General features: G+C 37.2%; 5 protein-coding genes, 1 long non-coding RNA gene and 2 other non-coding genes across 11 annotated transcripts; 5 read left to right on the plus strand and 3 right to left on the minus strand.

Annotated features, from left to right (window-relative positions):
* The first annotated feature begins 836 nt into the window (after window positions 1–836).
* Window positions 837–5,343, plus strand: LOC116014119. 3 transcript variants are annotated; one of them, XM_031254121.1, is made up of 6 exons: window positions 837–980; window positions 1,844–3,525; window positions 3,611–3,689; window positions 4,014–4,405; window positions 4,611–4,709; window positions 4,808–5,343. In XM_031254121.1, the coding sequence occupies exons 2-6, from the start codon at window positions 1,975–1,977 to the stop codon at window positions 4,976–4,978; spliced, it is 2,292 nt and encodes a 763-aa protein (XP_031109981.1). In that variant the 5' UTR covers window positions 837–980; window positions 1,844–1,974; the 3' UTR covers window positions 4,979–5,343. The 3 variants fall into 3 exon arrangements, with proteins under 3 accessions (XP_031109981.1, XP_031109988.1, XP_031109996.1); XM_031254128.1 differs by having other exon boundaries at window positions 4,023–4,405; XM_031254136.1 differs by having other exon boundaries at window positions 4,044–4,405.
* LOC116014149 lies at window positions 5,344–6,617 on the minus strand. The gene is made up of 2 exons (XR_004097352.1): window positions 6,480–6,617; window positions 5,344–5,882 (listed from the first exon to the last, which is right to left on the minus strand). It is a non-coding gene; the product is annotated as an uncharacterized LOC116014149 (long non-coding RNA).
* LOC116014138 lies at window positions 5,498–6,956 on the plus strand. Its single transcript, XM_031254146.1, has 3 exons — window positions 5,498–5,866; window positions 5,945–6,277; window positions 6,436–6,956. Exons 1-3 carry the CDS (start codon window positions 5,540–5,542, stop codon window positions 6,934–6,936), a joined length of 1,161 nt encoding a protein of 386 aa, XP_031110006.1. The 5' UTR covers window positions 5,498–5,539; the 3' UTR covers window positions 6,937–6,956.
* A 1,642-nt stretch (window positions 6,957–8,598) lies between these two features.
* On the plus strand, window positions 8,599–11,058 carry LOC116013802. The gene is made up of 3 exons (XM_031253734.1): window positions 8,599–10,519; window positions 10,609–10,811; window positions 10,914–11,058. Exons 1-3 carry the CDS (start codon window positions 10,319–10,321, stop codon window positions 10,948–10,950), a joined length of 441 nt encoding a protein of 146 aa, XP_031109594.1. The 5' UTR covers window positions 8,599–10,318; the 3' UTR covers window positions 10,951–11,058.
* LOC116002472 lies at window positions 8,985–9,065 on the plus strand. Its single transcript, XR_004094475.1, has one exon. It is a non-coding gene; the product is annotated as a small nucleolar RNA R16 (small nucleolar RNA).
* Window positions 11,059–11,575: 517 nt separating the features above from the next.
* On the plus strand, window positions 11,576–13,038 carry LOC116021542 (deoxyuridine 5'-triphosphate nucleotidohydrolase-like). Of its 2 annotated transcripts, none has more exons than XM_031261974.1 (3): window positions 11,576–11,803; window positions 12,477–12,568; window positions 12,696–13,038. In XM_031261974.1, the coding sequence occupies exons 1-3, from the start codon at window positions 11,640–11,642 to the stop codon at window positions 12,887–12,889; spliced, it is 450 nt and encodes a 149-aa protein (XP_031117834.1). In that variant the 5' UTR covers window positions 11,576–11,639; the 3' UTR covers window positions 12,890–13,038. The 2 variants fall into 2 exon arrangements, with proteins under 2 accessions (XP_031117834.1, XP_031117840.1); XM_031261980.1 differs by having other exon boundaries at window positions 12,477–12,505.
* A 206-nt stretch (window positions 13,039–13,244) lies between these two features.
* On the minus strand, window positions 13,245–13,729 carry LOC116021559 (RING-H2 finger protein ATL56-like). The gene has a single exon (XM_031261992.1). It carries the CDS (start codon window positions 13,696–13,698, stop codon window positions 13,303–13,305), a length of 396 nt encoding a protein of 131 aa, XP_031117852.1. The 5' UTR covers window positions 13,699–13,729; the 3' UTR covers window positions 13,245–13,302.
* Window positions 13,730–14,987: 1,258 nt separating this feature from the next.
* On the minus strand, window positions 14,988–15,059 carry TRNAE-UUC. The gene has a single exon. It is a non-coding gene; the product is annotated as a tRNA-Glu (tRNA).
* Window positions 15,060–15,545: the final 486 nt, after the last annotated feature.

Consider the following 15,545-nt stretch of genomic DNA (forward strand, 5'->3'; position numbering starts at 1 on the left):
GGGTGATGCCCCACGAGTGAGAGCCGGACTGAGAGGTCACATTTTTTAAAGAGAATTTATTAATTTATTTAGTGCATATTATGAAGCGGTGTGTTGACTTATCATACAAAAAGGGGGCAAAATTACTTTAACTCTTTCTATTTATTTATATTTTTTTTTATGTAGTATGTGTTGATTGATTCATTAAAAAAAAAAAAAGGAAGAAGAAGAAAAGCATGAGTATCAATTTTTGTTATTTTTAATTTATTTTTTATTTTGATTTAACATCCTAACACTATAATTTATCACACAGTTTTTCCATTGCAATTTTACCAAATTAATTCTCTTATGTCATTTATATACTATTACACATAAATAACGATTATCCCACACACTATATAGGGTAGTGATTGTGATTTCTTCATGACTAAAAAAGTGCACTTGTCGTCCCTAAGTTATGCACTTTTTGTATTTTCGTACATACTTTTTGTCTTTGAGTTATATTAAAATTGTAAATTTTGTTCATAATATTTTATTAGTAAACGGAAAAAAAATAAAACGTCAATGATAATTTATGAATGAAAAATGAGTATAACCAATATTTAGGGACTGATTCTATAATTACTCTATAGTTAAAGTGCAATTTCCCCCTTTTCCTACTTAAAATAAAAGTGGGAGGGGGTGTTTTGTAACTGATATAAATATGAAGGGGTCGAAGTGAAATTATCCCTATTATGATGGCCAAAAGAGTGAAGGTAGGCAATTAATTTTTTTAAAGTTTCCTCCTTAAAATATAAGCCCTAGTTCCCGCCGAATAGTTGGCGGGAGTTTCTTCTCTGCATATAGCTCGAGCTCGCTGACTCTTTGCTTATTGTGTCCTCCAAATCCTCTCGAATACAGGCCAGAGAGCAGTGGAGTTCAATCAATCGTGTGTTTTTCAGACAGATCTGTGAGATTCAGGCTCTGGTTTCTTAGCTTACCTAGGTGTTTGCTCTTGGAAGGTACAATTTTCTTTCAATAGATTCAATTCGACTGCTTAGTGATTTAGGGTTTTGTTGATAGTGTTATACCTTTTGCGTGCTTTTGTTATTTGATTTTTAAGCAGAAACGCATGAAATTTGATACATTGTATCCGACATCTTATAAAATTTGCAAGTGAACTGATTGCTTTTAGAACCACAACGATTCGGACGACAATAGGATATGCACTGTGTAAAGTCAGTCCACTCACCGATCTGGAAATAACATTGAAATCCCCACTTACTGACCAAGTGAATCTCGTTTCTATATGCATATGTTGGTAAAGCTTCTAGATCTATAGCTGTAAACAGTAAACGGAAGAAATAAAATATGTGTTTGCTGTGTTACACAGTGTCATTTGATTTCCTTGTAGTTTCCAGTTTCACTCTCAATGCTTAAATTACTTCAGATGGCCAAATAAAAAAGGACAGTGTTGTCTACTTAATTATCCCTTTCAAAAGAGGAATTTATGTTGACTTTCGGTGGTTTTCATGAAATTCCTGTACATGATTAAAATAGGAAGCTCAGGGTTATAATAATAGGTAGTTCACATTTGCCATGGTTTACAGCATTCTTTTCATTTTAACTTGATTACTTAGTGTTTGGTTATTCTATTACTCCATGTGGATTTTATGTTGCTTGTTCTTCCATTCTAGAGTGAAATCAACTGTGTTAAGTAAAATGTTGCACTTCTGTCTGTTTGGTAACATGTTTATTGGGATTCCTCAGCTGCTTCTGAGTTGAAATGAACTATGTTTATAATTTATCAAATGTTGCTGTCTTGGTTTGTTCTATAGATTTGCAGTACAGGGCATAGTAACCCTAATATTTATATTCACTTCAGGTTCTAGGATTACTTGTTTGCATTGGGTCAGAGGTGAAATCAATTGTAACCTTTGAATTGGAATTTTTGATGCCACACTTCTCCTGATTTAGCAGTGTGTGCAACTGAGCAAGAGTTAAACTGGTTAGAGAATGGAGCTAAGGAGATGCAGTAATTTGTACTTTATAAATACTATAAGGGATGGGTTGGTGGTAAAAGTGTGCAATGTGAACTCCCATGGCAAACCTGCTCTTGTTTTCAAAGCACTGAAGGACATCTATGAAAGCGAAGATACTAAAGGATCTAAAGCCTTTACTTCTCTCAATTCCCCAGAAAAGTATGCCGATTCAGTGTGTGGCATTACCAGTGTCAAGGGTGAAAGCCAATCACTGCCTGTTGCAGATAGAACATTAAGGGAGATTGACACTGAAAATAATGAAATTGTTTGTTGTGGCAGTGATGATAAAGGTGATGACAGTGACTCAAATGACTATATTTTTGCAAAGATGACACTGAAACAACTCAAGGAGAGATGCAAATCCAAGAAAAGGAAACTTCCAAGTCTTTGTGATGCAAGTCCAGAACAGGAAGATGTTAATTCTCATCAAGAGGAAGATGAAGATCTCAAGGTCCCTCTCAGAGTTTTTAAAACAAAATTCTCAAAGAACTCAAAAGCTAAGAGAAAGCGCACCAACAGCAGCACGTTTCCTTGTTCTAAGACCTCTATCTCAGTCAAAACAGAACAAATTATGGATTCTGATGTTACTGTGCAATTCAAAGGGGATTCAGCTTCACTTACAACTGTCAAAGCTGAAGTTACTGAACACGAGTTCTCTAGCTGCCCAAGCACAAGTTCTCTTGCAAGTTTTCCCTCAGAAGTACCTGTGTTATCAGATGTGGATTTGCTGCAGTTAGCCGAACTCGAAGCTCAGGCTCACAAGCCTGAGTCTGCTAATCAAAGCACAAATTCTTTTACTGATTGCTCTTCCATTAACTGTCATGAAGAATTCAGCTGTAGTGGATTGATATCTACTGAATTTCCTGAAACCATTGAAGTTCAGGGAAATGGGCCTATGTTGTTTGCTGAAGAACAGCAATGTTGTACTCTCAATGATGTGTCAACCAATGATAACATGGAATGTGTTGAGCCACATCCTCATGGAGGCCCTCTGGAAATAGTATTACCTTCTAGGGACAAAAATTTGGACTTGCATTTGAATCAGCATGTGATTTCAGGGCAAAACAGCTGCAATTTTGAATCCTGCATTTCTGATGCAACAATAACTGGTGAAGTTGATTCTGCTGATATTCATCATGCAGGTGATATTTACATGCCTGAAGATGAAACCAAGGAAGAATTTTGTTCAACTGAGCAAAATGTTTCTACAACTAGACCTCTTGAGAATATTTTCTCATCTGGGGGTTCTGAGATTAACTCAAGCACTTTCGATGATTTAATATCTGTAAAAGCCAGCCCATCTTCCTTAAATGGACTTTCAAACTATTCCTCTGCTGATACAACAAATAGTTGTTTGGATCATGGTGCTCTACAATCTGAGTCATCAAAGGTGGATGGAAAGAAGTCTCCATGCACGATTGAAGACAAAAGTTCTACTATGAAAAGTCAATATTCAAATGTTGCAAGTCTGGTATCAACATCAGAGCTGCAACGAACTCCTGAGAGGTTTCCTTCTATGCGAAAGGTTAGGGCCCTCTATCCACTATGGATATTGACTTTGTTTGTATTTTTGAAGTTAGCTCACAACCGTGTTGCTTTTTTGTTTTTAGGCTATTTCCCCATCTTCCCAAGCAGGACTTTGTCAGGCAATGACCTCTGCAGATTTGTTTGATGAGGCAGAAAATTACAGTAAGTCACGGTCACTAGTACTGTATTTTGAGCACTCCATTTCTTCTAAATTATTAGTGTTCCATCTTTCCATGATTTCTGGTATTGACTCCAAATTGACTCATCTCTAAGAATAAATAATTTTCAAGTTGCTATTAAAGCAAACATTTCTAAATCAATTCAATTTGTTATCCATTTTAATCAGTATTAAAATCTTCCACTATCCATGATTTCTTGTATGTGATGCAAATTGACTCATTGCTTCATACATTTCTAAGAATAAATCAATTTCAATTTGCTCTCAGAGTACACTGATTAGTATTTCTTTGTACAAATTTGTTTCACAATGCAAAGAAAAACTCCTGGTTGGGACAGGTGTTGTCAGCTGTGGCAAAGATGAAAATTCCGAATTATCTCCTCCAGTTCGCCAACCAAAAGTTATCATAAAGCGCAAGGACATTGCTAAAAGATTGAAGATTATCCAAAAAGGTTCCCCAAATAAAGGCAATTCAGACACTCCCCAATTTTCTCGATCTCTACCTCATCTTAGCACAGGGTGCACCTCTATTGACAGCTGTTCTGAAAGTGCTATAGCATTTTCACAGCGGCAGATGCATGACTTTGAGTCTCTTGCAATGAAGCTCATGGATGAGTTGAAGTCTATGAAAGAAATGGTAGAAGAAAAGTTGCTCTTTGAAGCATATCGTAATGCTTACTTGAAAAACGAAGCGGATGAGGTATGCTACCATTGACATATTTCACATTTTATTCCATAACTAGATTAATGAATTGCCTGATATCCTCCTATCTTTGTGGTACAAGTTTGGATAATGTAGTCCATTTAAAGTTCAGAAGTGTTGCTGTGCCACCTTTGTATTTAATCCAAGATGGAAATGCACTCGTATCTTTTTTAATCTTGAATACAATCTTGTGCCAATACAGGTGAGGAACGCATTAAATAACACAAAGAAAGTTGAAGAAACAGCAAAGAAGTGGTTGTCCTTGATGACAAGGGACTGCACCCGCTTTTGTAAAATCATGGTTTGTATTGTTTCCTACAATTGGTCAATAAAAATTAAACTCTATTTTAATTTCTCAGTACATTTTTTAGCATTTAAATCTTTATTTTAATGCCACAGGAAATGCGGAAACTGAATCAAAATTCTGGCCCTTCTTCTAGTGGCACTGCCCAAAAGGAAAGAAAAATAACTTTTGCGGATGAAGCTGGTGGCATGCTGTGCAGCGTGAACTACTTTGATGATGCTGTAACCTCTCCAATGCCGCCTTGTGGTGAAAATCAAGAATGCTAAAGTACACTTGCTGCGAAGGTATCAAAACTTTGGACATTCTTGATACTTATTCATCTGTCTAATTCATTGCTTGAGCAAAGCAAAGGAATCGGAGATGCTGAAGCTTGCAGGCGTTTCACTTTCATTATCATTAGGACAATTCTCATCTTACTCCATTCCATTCTTGTAGTGTAACTGATCAAATAACTTTCTCAGTTCTTGTTTAGGTGCCAAAGGTTTATGGTTTATGAGCACTCCTGCCTGAGTTTGTTGTTTGAATGTGTTGTACCGTGAACATACCTCTTGACTCTTGAGTGTACATGAAATACATTTTATACATTCTGCTTACTGCAGTTTTAATCCATTGCTTACTGATATTCATTTCATTTCCCTTAAACCTTTTTATTTATTTATTTATTTTAAAAAAAGAAACAATATTAGTTTATCCCTATAAACAAGGAACACCTTAGGCCTTAGCCACCATGCATACATCTTCCTACAATTTCATTTCTCCCCAATTCAACCATATTCTTGATTCTTCCTCCCATCCTTGCAACCCAATACCCCCTCTCTTCATGATTGATGATTCATCCTATGAGAAAACTGCGTCGAAATTTGGACAACGAAGATGGCCTGGAAACAGTGCTTGAGGTTCCGGTACCGGAGGAAATGTTTGACGAGATAGGCCGTGGCAGCGGCAGCAGCGGCGCCACCACCACCCACGGGTGGCGCAACCTCCGGAATTGCATGAGGGCAGCTCAACCTCAACCTGACAATTCTTCTTTGCCGCCTCTATCCTGCAACGAACATGTTCTTTTCCTGCTTAAGATCGTTGGCTCCGCGCTCATCCCTTTCAATGTTCAATCCGACCACAACAATCTCTCCATGCCTGTCAGAGACTGTTCCTTTGTATGTATCTTTTTCCCTGTTGGTATATATGTAGAGAATTAGAAATGGAAATATAGAATGCGCTAATGAATTAAACAGGAGGCTGCAACAGCGAAGTATATAGTGCAACAATATGTAGCTGCAACAGGGGGCAATGCTGCTCTAAATTCCATGAACAGCATGTATGCGGTGGGGGAGGTGAAGATGACAACCTCGTCTATGAACCAGAGCGACGTTTTTAACTCTACCCCCAACTGTGAGGTCGGAGGATTTGTGCTCTGGCAGAAGAACCCTAATTTGTGGTTCCTAGAATTGGTCATCTCAGGTCACAAGATCAGTGCCGGCAGTGATGGCAAGGTTGCTTGGACCCAATCTCCTTCCAACTCTAATGTCTCCAGAGGCCCTCCACGGCCTCTCAGAATGTTCTTCCAGGTAAGTTAACACTAAAAATCTCATTTCTTTGTGAGGCATTATAACAAACACGTTAAACGCATCTCATTTCTTTGTGAGGCATTATAACAAACACGTTAAACGCATCTCATCTCTTTGTGAGGCATTATAACAAACACGTTAAACGCACTTATGTATAGGGTTTGGACCCCAGATCAACCGCGAATTTGTTCTTGAATGGTACCTGTATCGGAGAAAAGAGCGTGTGGGGAGAAGAGTGTTTCGTCCTGAAGCTCGAGACAGGGGCGGAAATGCTGGACGCACAAACTACACCCAACATAAAAGTGGTTCACCACACCATCTGGGGAAGTTTTAGCCAAAGAACAGGCCTGCTAATCCAATTCCGCGACACAAAGCTGGTGAAGATGAAGACAGGCAAGGGAGATAACGACTTTGTGTTCTGGGAAACAAGCATGGAATCAACGCTTGAAGACTACAAATACGTCGAAGGTGTGAACATCGCGCACGGTGGGAAGACTGCTGCAACCATTTACAGGTATGGGAAGAACAGGAGCAGTAGGCTCAAGATTGAGGAGGAATGGAAGCTTGAAGAGATCGATTTTAACATTTGTGGTTTGTGTACGGAGAGCTTTTTGCCCCCTGCTGATATTGAGATGGGCAATGAGCATGGTGAACAATGAATTGGATGCTAAATGCCGCAAGTGAGGCATGATTTCAAAGTTTGGTTCTTATTTTCTTCATCAAGTTTGTTATATTAAGTCTTGCACCCTATTAAGCAGGATAGATATAATTAGTACATGCTTTCAAATAGTGTATATAATTTATTTTTTTTTGGTCATTTAAACTTATATTAGTTTTGCTTTTGTATTATTGGAGTGTATATGAAGAATACAATATTAAAACATGACTTTTCAACTTAAATATCATAAAATTAAATTTTACTCAAAAAATTAATTAGACCCTTTAAATTTTCAAATGCTGTGATTAGACTCATAAACATGTTATTTTGAAGTATTGAAACCCAAAAATTGGTTGGTAAATTGTAATTACAGATCACATAGGGTTTCGACGATCCTTTTATCATTGGTGAAGGCAGACTAGTTGGTTACCTCCTTCAAACGTGACTGGCGATTGCTCGATTAACAATCATCGATGATTGTGGCTGAAAAATGGTGAAAGAGTCGTTGGAATACTAGTTACCCATCAATTTATGAGTTTTAATGCGTCAAAATAATACAATTACAACTTTTAAAAATTTAAGGGCTTGCTTGCAATAAAAAAAATTTAAGGGCATGTTTGGTTGGCTGGAAGTTGTTTTCCCTGGGAAGTGGGTTCCCTGAAATCAAAGAAATAACTCACTTCCCATGTTTGGTTGGCAGGAACTTATATTCCCATGGGAAGTGGGTTCCTCCATTTTCAGGAAAACAAAATCTGAGGTAGAGCCTCGGATTTTATTTTTCATAGTTGTTGGGAACAAAAATTGAGATGGCAAGACCATTCTACCCTTCTATTTTCTTCCTCCTTTTCCCGTTTCTTCTTCTTCCCTGCCAAAATGGAAACTGGAAAGATAGTCGGTGGTCGCCTCTGCCCTCGCCGGTTGCCTCGCCGCCTCTGCCTCCGCCTCTGCCCTCGCCAGTCACCGCCTCCGCCTCTGCCCTCGCCAGTCGCCGGTCGCCGCCTCACTCTGCGCCTCCTTCTCCGCCTCGCCGTGGCTGCCTCGGCCTCTCTGCTCTGCTGATTCTTCGACGCAGCCTCCATTTACGAGAATGAGGATTGAGGTCTGATGAGATGAGAATGAAAACCTAATAAAATTTGCCTCAAAAATTGTTTAAAGAAATAAAAGAAGATTGGCCCAAAATTTTGCAACAAAAACAAAAAAAAGGCCCAAAAATGCCTCAGAAATTGGCCCCAAATTAAAACAATAGTATTAAGAAATATTAATTTTATTATTATTAATAATACATAAGGACATATAGATCTTTATACTCATTATTCACATACTCTTCTCCACCAACCAAACAACATAATTTATCTTCCCAGCAACTTCTTTTCCACCAACCAAACAACATAATTTATCTTCCTAGTAACTACTTTTTCACGGAATTTCACTTCCACTTCCATTCAAATATTTTCCGCGAACCAAACGGACCCTAAGGGCTTAATTCACTTTTTGAATAAAATTAAAATGCTTTATTTTTATCCAGAAAAAGAAAAGAAGTAGAGGGAAATGTGAGTAGGTTAATAGCTGGGCCTATGTTAAAGCTTGATCCAAATAAGTTGAAACCCTAGCCTCCATCAAAATCCTATTTATACATTGCTACTGGCCGCCCTAGTAGATACGCTTCTTCGTCTCTCTATTTTCATTATAAGGAGTATTTGTTTAGGTTTTTTTTGGTGAAATTGGTATCTTTATGCATTTGTTTTCCATGCGGGAATATGTTGTGAAAAAAAATGCATCGGATTTACACTCTCCTTGCGGCTCCAATGGCGTAAGGGAGATGCATCTGATGCAGAAATCGAACATAGGTTGGCTTACCAGCCCATTGCATCTGTGTTTTGCTCTGGGGTCAAATGGATCTTCCGATATTCAATTGCTAACCCTATTTTATTTTATTTGAATATTGGATTCGATTGTGCGCTATATCCACTGCTTTTGGATGCTAAAAATCTTCTCTTTTCTGTAAAACCAGTTTTTTTCATTGGTTAATTTGGTGTTATTGAATCGGTAGAAGGCAAATGACGAGTACTCTTATCCTACACACTGAATGTTGATGTAGATCAAGAACTCCGCTTATTATCTGATGCCTTGATTAAGTCGTAATTTTCCTGTGTTTTTTTTCTCATTCTATGATCAAATTTTTCTTGATTTTAGGTTGTTTAAAAAAATTAGTTATTTTCTTGGCCATTTGATATTGGCTTGAAAGTATTTCACAGTGATGAGAAAAAGCAGACGGGCGGTCAGAACCTGATGCCATGTTGAATGTCTGCACTCTTCCTATATGGAAATGCTCTGAGGGACTTGCATTATTAGCTCTTCTTTGTTGCTTTTATCTCACATTTGAATCCATTTTTAATCAAGTTTTATGTTCACTTCACGAACATCCAATGATGATCTTGCTAAATTATGTCTGGACATATGATATTTGTCTCTGATTATAAGCAAATTCTGAGCTGATTCACGAACTGTATCACTTAACATTTTGAAGTAAATGGATTTTTAGTGCTTGATAATGATTTAATATGTAAGAACAGGTGACCCCCATGGAAAAATCAGAACCAGAAGTTTCAAGAATGCTGGACTGCTGGAGTTGTTGCAACTATAGGGTGTCTTGATCTGAGCCCTACATGGATGACTTGTGACCATTCATCAAAATGATGGACCAAATATGAAATAGTTGTTACAATAGGAAACCTTTTTAGTACACAATTATGAGCACAGTTGTATATCAATATTTTACTGTATTTATCTTGCTCTAATTTGTATACTGTGACCTTGATGCACTTGTGATGGTGATGCTTGGTATCATCAATATCTTGTACTAGAGTTGAAAGATAGAAAGTCACATTCTTTTCACGTGATCTGCCGATAAATGACTATGTATCAATTCAGAATAATTTTGTCATGTGATCTGTCGGTGTGCCTTCTCCATTATTATGAATTTATGGCCTTATTATATGCTGAATTTAACAGTGACACTGGAAGTCTGTAACACCCTAAAATGTGCTAGAAAATCTTCTTTTTTACTTGAATAGAATCAAGTCCTTTTGTTTTTAGATTAAGAATGAAATAGCATTTGTGTCTTTTTTGATATTGTGCATCAGATATGATAAAAAGGTGTCTTTCTATTAATTGTTTTGTTCTTGTTGCTGTTGTGTTTGTATAAGTTGATAAGCCTGAAGTTTCTCCATGTAAAAGGAATCCTTGAATGTATTAGCAGTGGTCCCCAGGCAACTACATCGTCGGTGCATGAGTGGTAGTAAGTCTCTTACACAAACCCTACCACCTCCAAATAATTTTGGCAGGCAACTTAGGACACTGTACTTGGGTTGTTGTATGAAGAGATGAGAGACGAAGAGGCGCAAGTTAAGAGTAATGGTGTTCAGAAGAAAGAAGGCTTCAAATATAAGCTATGGGTGTTGGCTGCAATTCTTCTGCTAGCTTGTTGGACTATGTTCACTGGCTCCATCACTCTTGGCCTCAAGTGGAAACACCTTTCTCCAAAACCTGATTCTCCTGCCATCCATGATGATCTTGATCTCTTGGTATGAATGAATTATGCATATGTTTCTTCATTTTCCCCTTGATATGTTAAAGATTTTCTTGAAGTGATTGGTGTTTTGGGTTGCTGCAGGATGTCGAGGAAAGAGAGAAGGTGGTGAGGCACATGTGGGATGTCTACACAGAGAGTAGAACTTCAAGATTGCCAAAGTTCTGGCAAGAAGCTTTCGAGGCGGCCTACGAGGATATGATGAGTGATTACTCTGCTGTCCGGGATGCTGCTGTGACTGAGATTGCCAAGATGTCTCTTCACTCCTCTGCCAAACCAGAATCCAGGTGCCGGCTCTAATTCTTGAATTCATTATCATCACTGCTGTTCAAATGTAATTCCCTTTTAACATAATTTGTAATTGTTTTTCTATCTGACATTCTGACCAGGGAAACGCAGAGCGGAAATGACAAAGAAGAAAGTTAATTAGTGTTCTTGTTGTAATGGTTATTGTAATACACACTTCCATTTCATTTAATAAAGTTCGATTGGCGTTTGGTTTTATAAGAAATAAATTAGTGTTTGTTTTTCGAATTTCTAGTCTTCCAACGAGTGGCCTACGCCCCCATTAATTCAACTGGCCGATAGCCATTGTTGCCGACAGCGAATGCTTCCTGAGGTAGTTTTATAAAAAAAACACAGCAGCATAGTCATAATATTGGGTGAAAAATAAAATATATCAAAATACGTTTTATTATTAATATATAAAAAATAATTATTATTAAATATAAGAAAAAATAAAATATATCAAAATTAAAATATTTATGGTAGAATATAAAACAAAATTAAATTGTTGGAAATAGTAAAACATAATAAAGCTTTATAAAAAAAATATGGACACAATTACTAGCAAACACAAAATTGGAATGGGTAGTTATAAACCCGTAACCTTTCATACTCTACCAACCCACCTAAACATCTTTCAATTATTTTTATCTATATTTTGTACTTATATTATATACAAATTATTTATTTATTTTTTTTTTTTTTTTACAAAAGCTATATATGGGCCTATGGGGTGGGGTGGGGAGGGAGGGTGCCCCAGTGTAGATCCGCCACAGTTTGAAAGGGAACAACTCATTCTGTCACTCCATTTAGCAACAGAATTCTTAGCAATGGCCAAAGAAAACAGGTCCAACAAACCGGAGGGGCCAGTGCAGTTGGACCTAGCTGAAGCCATCAAGAAATGGATTCCGGTTTTGAGAGTGACAAGACTCTCTGAAAAGGCCATGTTGCCCGAAAGAATGTTTCCTCAGTCCGCCGCGTATGATCTTTTCAGGTATACCTTCCTCCTTCTGTTTCTATTCTCATGATCCGAGGATTCACCATTGCATGATGCATCTGCATTCAGTGTGCCCCTGCTGTTCGATGAAATGCCCAAAACAAGTGTGTTTCCTTCGCTGCATTCGAATGAATGTTGAATGTCTTAATTAAGGGTTGTTTAATGGCTCCAAAATTTCAATCTCATGCTTAATCCCTCGAAACATTGACAAACAAACGGGGAAAAAGGGGATTTTTTTTCTTTAAACATAGGCTAACATGGTGTATTAGACATGAATGTTGGTTTTTCTGTGGCCTTGTTTATAATTTTCATGTATCCTGCATTTGATTTTATATCAGTTGGTTTGATCGATCACCTTAAAGTTTTGCTCCAGTGGCAATGTGAAGTTTTGAATTCCACTAGCGACTTGCGGTTTATGGGCTTAGGAAAGAGAGATGAAAAGTTGCCATTATTTAGTTAATTGTACTTTCTCATATACTTTATGTAAGTAAAGGGATAGGGATGTATTAAGTTCAGAAAAGAAAGGTGAGGTCCTTGTGTTTGAACTAAACATTAGCAATATTTTTTACTTGAAAACATGTAGGTTTAGCACAAATGTAACTTAGTGGAAAAACCGCTCCCCAAATTTAGAACGATCATAATCTAAAAGCTAATCTTTCGTTTTGTGCAGTGCTGCAGATACTGTAGTACCAGCCCGAGGTAAAGCTAAGGTTCCTACTGATTTAAGTATAGAGTTCCCGCCTGGAACTTATGGTCGTATTGGTATATTCCTTTCAGTGTTTTTCTTTTTCTGATTCCCCTTTCTTTTCGTTGTCACAATATAGTTTTGTGTAGAATGAATGTACCTACCTCTTTCTTCCTAAGAAAAGTTTGTGGCTATGGTTTGCAGCTGGAAGATCGAGTAGGGCATGGAGATACTCCCTTCAAGTTGGAGCTGGAGTGGTTGATTTGGATAAAGATCCAGTATTTGTGATCTTATTCAACCATGCTGATACTGATTATGAAGTGAAGGTCGGTGAAAGAATCGCACAGTTGGTAGTAGAGCTCCACGCCACTCCTGAGATTGTTGAGGTTCATCAATGATCATGAAACCACAAGAGCATTACTATCTTTTAGTCTTCAACCATCTTATTTATTTCCCTGATTTTTAGCCAATTGGTATAGTCCATTGCTAGTACAGAGGGCTTAGTCTTGGTGATTTCATGAACCACCCACCATCCTGTGTTGCAAAATAATTGTTGTTTGTGTACTTGTATCACATCTACTCTGATCTTTGATTTGAGATGAGAAGTATCAATGTCACAATGACATTGTATCTATATGAACACTCTAGGATTCGTCCTGATCAATAAATCATAGTTTTTGGAAATATCTCCTGTCAAATTTTGGCTATTTATGGATGCAGTTTTTATCATTGGAATAACATGGGACCATTAACTGATACAAATTGCTTAGATTTGGATTATGCAGATACAAGAATTGCAGAGTTTGTTGATTCAATACAGAAGCTTTGGTCTAAAAGATGCTCGACAAGTAGGACAAGTGTGCCTTCTTGCCAGCCAAGGATCTATACATTGAGCATGAAACACATGGTTACAACCCGGAAAACTTCTGCACAGTTCTGCTTCCCGGAGACAATCCAGACAGATAGCGCAGGTTGGTTTTTCTTCACCTCGATGATAAAAACAGCCCATCTCTTGCAGGTCTTCATATGATAACCCTGAAAACCTTGCATCTGCTGGCAAAGGCTCCTCGTGGGGCTCTCCGTTTTCCCCAATGTATTCAAGAATAAGGCAGCAGATTACCAGGTACACAAAGATAACCGATGCAATCGCGAAGAAAGAGAGAAGGGGCGGCAGTTCAACACCAGAAAAGGCCATTGCAATTGCCATTGCTCGAGAAGAAGTTCAGGGAAGAAGAGAATGAATTTGATGGTGAATTCATGATGCAGCTAAGAAACCAGATCATAGCCCCTGGATCAGGCTAGAAAGTAGAAGAAATTGAAAGCAACAGGAACCAAACTTCATGCCATTATTGGATTTGCTTACTTACATGAAATTTAATATATCTTTTGTTTGGTTACCACTCAAAATGGATTCTTTCTTCAGCATAAATCCTGTTGCTTGAAAACTCACATTTCCATGATTCTTCTTTTAACAAAACACCTGACCTGTAACCCTGTCTCGGTGTTGAACGTACAATATATCAAATATAATGCGTAGTTTCACTATTAGTTTACACTTTAAGTTAAAATAGAACACACTTTTGATTTGTCATGGATTGATAATAGTTTAATAGAACGCACCTTTGATTCTTCGTGGATTGATAATAGTTTAGTAGCCGCCAAGCACCCACATCATAAGCTCGACAACTGAAGAAAAACAAACCATTTTATTATCTACACTCAATATTCTATGTATGTGAGAAGAAAATTTTGTAATTGAGATGGATGCACGTTAAGATATGCCATAAAGGCGTGTCCATGTGTATTTTACTCATTCTAAGCAACGTAACTATCAAAGTACTCAAAGATGGGGTACGTACTAAATCATGAGTAATGTGCTACCAACAAATCCCTAAAATTATTTTAATATATATCAAGAGTTCAAACTCGACGCAAATATACTAATTATAAAAAGACAACATAACCTATGAGGATATGAATGAAGTAGCGTGAGTCTCTTCTAGCTTAGTCAGAGCTCTTGGTTGTGGTGTGAAAGAACTGAATATTTCAAAACATAAAATTAAGTTATATTAAACTATAAACTACAAAGTTATCTTTTTATTAAAACTGAACAACTTAAGTTTATTGTTCTTATTGACTAAAGTTGATTTTAAGTAAACTCATTCGACATTCGATATGTTTTTGCTACTTGGACAAAACTCACATTTATTTGTCTAGTCTTGCACAAATATATGATTCGTGGATTTGTTCAACCGTTATTTGTAGGGGAAATAATTGTTGTAGGTGACACATCTATTAGTAAGCATTAATTGATGTAATTATTAAAGTAGTTGACATTAGGCATAATCCGTATTAAATTAAAAGATTAGGCATACTTATTGACGAAAACATTTGGTAATTAAGAACACAAACATCAGATTAGATTTACAGAAAAACACCGGAAAATGATATAGCTCAACTAAGCCGCCGCCGGCGGTAGTTAGAAAACTATAAGGATTCCGTTGCCGGGAATCGAACCTGGGTCTCCTGGGTGAAAGCCAGATATCCTAACCGCTGGACGACAACGGAAGTTGTGAACAGGGTGTTTATATGTTTTTAAGATCATAAAATTGTTCTCATTGGATTTTTCATTAATTACAAAATAGAATTGTGTTTCTTAGAAATAATGAATTAAATTTTTTAAAGTTATATAATTATTATGACCAAACAAATTTAGTGCAGCTAATGAGGACATAAAACAAAACATCAATGAAGAAGATGTTGACAAGAATCAAATTAATGATTTTTTTTAAAACAAAAATCATGTTCTATTTACTTGTGTACCCATCCTTTTATGACAAGTTTTGATTAATCTTGTCCAATTGGTCCCATGAGTGACGTTTGAAAAGAAAGACCAGTGATCGAGTCTCACCACTCACCAACGACAGTTAGAGGCTCCTTGTGCGCAATAAGCAAATGTCTAACATTTGTATTCAGCTGAGTTATCATGATTTATATTCTCCAAGATGCTCTATTGGGTCAAGGCATGAGGGGCTTCTGGGATTAGGGATTCAA

The sequence above is a fragment of the Ipomoea triloba genome, chromosome 1, assembly GCF_003576645.1.
Source record: "Ipomoea triloba cultivar NCNSP0323 chromosome 1, ASM357664v1".
In the NCBI taxonomy this organism is placed as follows: domain Eukaryota; kingdom Viridiplantae; phylum Streptophyta; class Magnoliopsida; order Solanales; family Convolvulaceae; genus Ipomoea; species Ipomoea triloba.